At 33.8% G+C, this 6,932-nt stretch overlaps 1 protein-coding gene across 1 annotated transcript in view; it reads right to left on the reverse strand.

Moving 5' to 3' along the window:
• The window catches only part of LOC103598363 (usherin-like), a 195,774-nt gene that overhangs the window by 43,046 nt on the left and 145,796 nt on the right, over positions 1-6,932 (reverse strand). The window contains exon 12 of the mRNA XM_008582355.1: positions 6,430-6,593. Within this exon, the coding sequence (XP_008580577.1) occupies positions 6,430-6,593 (164 nt within the window). The remainder of the gene's footprint in view (positions 1-6,429; positions 6,594-6,932) is intronic.

The following is a 6,932-nucleotide window of genomic DNA, read 5'->3' on the forward strand; positions in this document are numbered from 1 at the left end:
ATGAAATCTGAACGATCTACAACACTTGATTTCAAAACTATAAAGCTACAGTAATTGGGATAGTGTGGGATTGGCATAGAATAGACACAAGGATCAGTGGAAGAGAAGACAGAACCTCCACTTTTATTGTCAATTGACTTTTTTATTGTATTAAAACATACATAACATAAAATGGCCATTTTAACCATTTTTTAAGTGTATTAACTACATTTACAGTGTTGTGAAACCATCATCACTACCCAAATCCAGGACTTTTTCATCGTCCTAAACAGGAACTCTGTGCCCATTAATTCCCCATTCATCTATTCCCTATTCCCCAGTAACAACTGCTCTATGTTCTGTGTCTATGAATTTGTGTATTCTAGGTACCTCTATAAATGAATTCATGCAATATTTTTTCTGTCTGACTTATTTCACTTAACATGTTTTCAAAGTTCATTCATGTTGCAGCATGTATCAAAATTTTACTCATTTTTATAGCTGAATAATTCCATTGTGTTACCATGTTTTCTTTATCCATACATCTTCTGATGGACACTTGGGTTTTTACTACCATTTGTCTAACGGTTAAAAATGCTGCTATGAGCATCAGCATACAAACATGTGTTTGAGTTCCTGCTTTCAATTCTCTGGGTTATATCCTAAAAGTAGAATTACTGGATCATGTGGTAATACTGCGTTTAACTTTCTGAGGAACCACCAAACTATTTTCTGCAGTGACTGCACCATTTCCCATCCCCACCACAAGGCATAGGGTTCCAGTTTCTCCACATCCTCACAAACACTTGTTATTTTCTGTTTGTTTTATGATAGCCAATCAAGTGGATGTGAAGTGGTATCTCATGGTTTTGATTTGCATTTCTCTAATAACTAATGATGTTGAGCATTTTCATGTGCTTATTGGCCATATGTTTATCGTCTTTGGAGAAACATTCAAGTCCATTGCCCATTTTTAAATTGAATTTTTTGGTTTTTGCTGTTGAGTTGTAGATTTTTAAAAATTTATTCTGGATATTAACACTTATTAGATATATGATTTGTATGTAGTATTTCACATTCTGTGGGCTATCTTTTCACTCCCTGGGTAGTTTACTTAGATGCAAAATTTTTTAATTGTGATGAAGTTCAAAGTATTAATTTTGACATTTGTTGCCCATGCTTTTGATGTCACACCCAAGAAATCCTTGACAAATCCAATGTTAAGAAGTTTTCACTTACGTTTTCTTCTAAAAGTTTTATAGTTTTAGCTCTTAAGTTTAGGTCTTTGAGCCATTTTGAGTTAATTTTTGTGTGTGGTATTTACGGTAAGGTTCCAAATTACTCTTTTCCAAGATAATCTGTTCAAAATATTATCCTTTCCCTATTAAATGGTCTTGGCACCCTTGTTGAAATCAACTGACCACACATGTGAAAGTTTACTTACAGGCTCTCTGTTCTACTAGTCTATGTATTTGTCCTTATGGCAGTACCACATTGTTTTGAATACTGCACCTTTGTTGATATTTTTGAAGTCAAAAAGTGTGACTCCTCCAACCATCTTCTTTTTCAAGATTGTTTTGGCTTCTGGCAGCCCTTAAGATTCCATCTGAATTTTTTGGATGGCTTCTCTATTTCTACAAAAAAAAGTCATTGGGATTTTGATAGAAATTGCATTGAATCTGTAGATTGCTTTGAGTAGTATTGTTATCTTAGCAATATTAAGTATTCCAATCCATAAATAAGGGACATCTTTCCATTAATTATGTCTTCTTTAATTTCTTTCAGCAATGTTTTGTGGTTTTCAGTATACAAGTCTTTCATTTACTTGGTTAAGTTTTGATAAATTGTAAGTGGAATTGCTTTCTTGATTTCTTTTTCAGATTGTTCACTGGTGGTCTACAGAAACACAACTAATTTTGTGTGTTGATCTTATGACATGCAACTTTGCTGAATTTATGTGTTAGCTCTCTAGTAGGTTTCTTGCGAATTCCTTTGGGTTTTCTATATATAGAATTATGTCATCTGCAAATAGAGATAATTTTATTCTAAGTTTGTATGGCTTTGTTTCTTTTTCTTGTCCAATTGCTCTGGCTAAAACATCTAGTATGATGTTGAATGGCAAGTGCAAAAGTGAGCATCTTTGTCTTGTGCCTGATCTTAGGAGAATAATTTTCAGTCTTTCTCCATTGAATATGATGTTATCTATGGGAACAATTGATTTCTTTTTTTTTTTTTTTTGCATATATGCTTGGGCAATTCAATGGAGAAAGGATCATCATTTCAACAAATATTATAGGAACACTAAGATATTCATGCATCAACAAATAAATACAAAATAAAAAATTTAGGTGATTCCCTCACACCATACATAAAACTAATTCAAAATGTTTTACAGGCTTAAATGTAAAAGTTAAAAATGTAAAACTATAAAATGAAAACAAAAGAGAAAATATTTGTTATATTGAGTCAAACAAAGATTTCTTAGAAAGGATGCAAAAACATGACCCATAAAGGAAAAACTCGGTAAATTACAATTCATAAAAATTAAAAACTTTTGCTCTTTAAAGATTGTGATTAAAAAAACAAAAGTAATCTACATAATAGGAGGACATATTTGCAAGTTGCATGCCAAATATTTCAAGAATTATTTAACTCAATAAGAAGGTAAGCCAAAAGATTTGAAAGACACTTTGCCAAATAAAACACACAAATGTTAAATAACCCACATGAAAAGATGCTCAACAACATTAGTCATTAAGGAAAATGCAAATTAAGACCACAATGAGATACCACTGCATACTCACTAAAGTGCTATTATACAGTCAGTGCCAAATGTTGCTGAGGCCACACAGAAACTGGCTCTCTCACAAATTGTTAACACAAATGCAAAATGGTGCAGTCACACTGGGAAACAATTTAGCAGTTTCTTAAAAAATGAAAATATACTCTCCATATAAACCAGCCTTTTAACTCCCAGGTTTACCCAAGAGTTTTAAAAACATATCTCCATACAACGACTTGTAACCATATGTTCATAGATGCATTATTCCATAACTGACAAACAATGGGAACAATCTACATGTCTATCAATTGATGAGTGAATAAACAAAATATAGAACATTCAAAAATTGCTATACTACACAGAGATTAAGAGGAGCAAATTGCTGGGAGAAGCGACAATATGGATCAACCTCAAAACCATTCTGGTAGGAGAAAGAGGCTACACACAAAAACTCAAATATTGTAAAAGCCTAAATATTGCATGATTTCACTTATATAAAATTTATAGAAAAGGCAAAATTATTGCATTAAAAACTGTATAACTAGTTGTTTGGGGCTGGAAGTGAAAGTGGGGATTGACTGGAAATGGGCACAAAGGAAATTTTCTGAAGTGATAGAACTGTTCTATATTATAGTTATGAGCGTACATCAAAAAGTTGATGGAAAAATAGAATTAAAAAATAATATGAATCTTTCCATGAACTTCTGAAGACTCCTCACGTTTGCACAACTATAAACTTACTAAACTTCATCAAATTGTATATTTAACATGGTTAAGCTTATGTAAATTATACCTCAATAAAGCTGTTAATAAAAGGAGAGCTATGAGATTCTCTGATAAGTAGAGATAAAGAAAAAATGCACGTAAAAATACAGATAAATGACCAAGGAAAAAACATAAAAGTGACAAGAATGTCAAGAAGACAAACAAAAACGGAGTAATGAATAATAATAAATATGTAATCTTAGCTGAATTCATAGACCGAAGTGTAGACAACTGGAATATCCTTCAATAGGAAAGCATACAGAAAACAGAAGTATTTAACTACTGTCTGCCTCCTGTCTCTCCCATCAAGGAAAATGACTATCATTTTGAGAACACGAAACTAATATCAATAGGAAAGAAGTGAAATCACCCAATCGAGGAGCACACTGTCAGACAGGATCTAACTCCTCTATTGGAATTCAGTCCTCCTGCACTTTGGAAATCATATTCCTATTCTGAGTCCCCGCTCCACGCACCCCCAGTAAAAAAAAAAAAAAATCATAGATGATATTGCTCAACTATTGTCAGTGGCCTCTAGAGAAGTAGAAAATATTTTAATAGTTATAATCCTATAATCCTGCAGTTCCCAAACTGTGTAGAGGGGCTCCATGAGGCATTTTAATTTTCAAGAAAAACACATTCTTGACATCTATTGGACACAGAGACAAATCCTAGCCTGAGGTAGTTCGCATTTGCAACAACAGGTAGCACTGCATTCCTTCCGATCGCATCAGTTGTTCCAGCCAGCTGTCTCTAGGATAAAAAACGAGTATAGATCTGGCCATCACATCTTGGGCACAAGTGGTGACAATCAGCTTTGTGCTCCATGAATATTCATAACCAATAAAAAAATAAAAATAAAAATAAATAATAAAATAAAAAGCTAAAGTACATCTTGATGTAATACCAAATTTTAATTATATATATATATATATATATATATATAGGCAAGTACCGTATGAAAATCATGATGAGCTCCCTGCACCCTCTTCCCACAGTTAGCACCTTCCTACCTAAAGGAAGTTAGCACTTCCTTTCCAGTAGGATCATTTGCTCTTGCTGTCTATGTTTAAACCTCCTTTAAAGGCAGGGATCCTAATTTATTTTCTAATGAATTACCTCTGATGTTGCTGAGCCTCGAACTTTGCATAGCATTTTGCACACTTTGTTAAATACAAACCTAAGACAGCAGCATCATATACCACAAGCAGTCAAAGGAATGTGTTTAATGCTAAGTATTACAATTTTAAAGGAATAAAAAATAAAAAAGAGCATATCCAAGGAAGAATAATTAGGAATGGGAAAGTTTTCTAAATTATGGCAAGTCAGAAACACTTGGAAAGACCAAGAATGTTAGCCCAGAGAAGAAAAGACAACGTAAAAAATGTAAGCTAGGTGTCCAGTGACCAGACAACTCAGTTGTGCCTGAGGCATCATTCCTAGCCTGCGTCTCAGATGCAAAAGTAGGTAGCAAAAAATGGAGCAGGTGCCAATATTCACACTTGAAATGAGTGGCAGAACTGACCAGAAATCACTAAGATTAGGTAGGTTGTATGTAAGACTGCCATAATTCCATAGTATCAATGATGACCGACAACCCACATCCAAAAGAAATACGCTGGATTTTTTTGTTGCACACAAATCGATCAATTATATAGCTAATCAATGAGTAACAAGTATTAATTAAATGGCCAATGAAATCCAGATTTGTGTTGAAACTGTATTTATACACAAAGGCAACTATGATAATCCTTTCCCAAGAAAAACATATATACCGACAGTTTTACTTATAATAAAATCCAGAGGGACTGATGAAATACTTAAGAGAAACTACACAAACACAAAATCTGAATATGTCTTCTTAATCATTAGCTACACCCCATCTTCTACTACCTCAAAATCTAGTACAGTTGCTGTGTAACCCAATATTCCATCACTTATCTCTCTCTTTCTTCCTCAAATGCAGATAGCAGAGTTCTAGGCATGCTGGTTTGCAATGATCTGTCATGACTTGTGGCATTTCCTAGCATTGTGACTCATGACAGTCTCAGGACACTCCAAGGAGAATATGCTTAGCACAGTATGTTCTGGGGGCTCCTTACCACATGCTCCCAGCACGCATTTCTTAGGAATTCTGGAAAAGGTAAGGATATATGATCTTGAAGTAAATATAGAGACACCGTCAATATGTTACAAAAATGCAGAACTGCAGGTGACCTTGAGAGGTCAATTCAAGGCACTGGAGAATGGTGTTGAGAAGTCAAAAGATACTAAATTATAATCTTTGGCTTCAAGGAATTAAAAATATAAATGAGAGAGATGTTGAAACAACTAATGTAATTGAGGTAGAAACAAAGGAACATCAATCATAGGAGTAAATAACATGCTATGAGAAATAATGACAATATTAATAGACAACTAATAGTAAAATAGCTTCCATAAAATTTGGGGGATGGAAGAATATAAAACTCATAATAAATAAAAAAATAAATATTCCATTTGGTATAGAAAATTTCCTGGAAATGTCTGTGTGGTATAGTGACTATTTCAGATTAACCAGCACTATCCTGATTTCAGCACTGAAATTCCTATGTCCTGGGGAAACCCTCAGTTTGGAGAAAACCAGGACTTGATGAAACCTTACTGATAATTTCATTCCAAAAAAAAAAAACCATTAGAGATTTCCCACTATAAACATAATTATATCATCATTTCCAATTATTTAATTAAGGAAAATTACACCACGCAAATTTTATTTAATATTTTTTTTCGTTTCTTACCTAAATTCTCCACATTGTACCTAGGCCTGTCTGATGGATTCTAAATGGGGAGAGAAAACAATAAGACACTCTTCTCTGTACGGTGCTGCTTCACATGCCAGCACTGGGCCAGAGTTCACTTACTTTTGCTGCAACCCAATAGATTGCTGACATCCAAATGGCTTGCACTGGGAACACAAGCATCACACTTTGAGCCAGTGACAAATTGTTTACAGAAACACTGGCCCGTGACCAAGTGACAGGTTTCATTCACGGCTCCTGAGAGATGACAATTACAGGGCTGACATCTGAAAACAAGACAAATAAACCATCAAAGAGAATAGCATTTTGATTAATAACTCATAGTATAAGTTACACCTATCAATAACATTGTGGAGTAAGATGGTCTGTGTTAGCCAACATATTGAAAAGGATGCTTTAGCTAAACAAACACAAAATAAAACAAAGCAGAAAAGATCATTATCAAAATGCTACTCACAGGAAAACCTGTAGGAAGCCTTCTCTTTGCAAGCTAATTAATGGCAAAAAAAAATAAGCTGTTATATTGCTTTTTGTACATGCCATGATACATCTTATGAATTAGTCTGAATACCAGTTCAATTAAGAATACTGTAAATTTTTTTTTT

This window comes from Galeopterus variegatus, unplaced genomic scaffold (assembly GCF_000696425.1).
Source record: "Galeopterus variegatus unplaced genomic scaffold, G_variegatus-3.0.2 Scaffold2586, whole genome shotgun sequence".
Taxonomy (NCBI): Eukaryota; Metazoa; Chordata; class Mammalia; order Dermoptera; family Cynocephalidae; genus Galeopterus; species Galeopterus variegatus.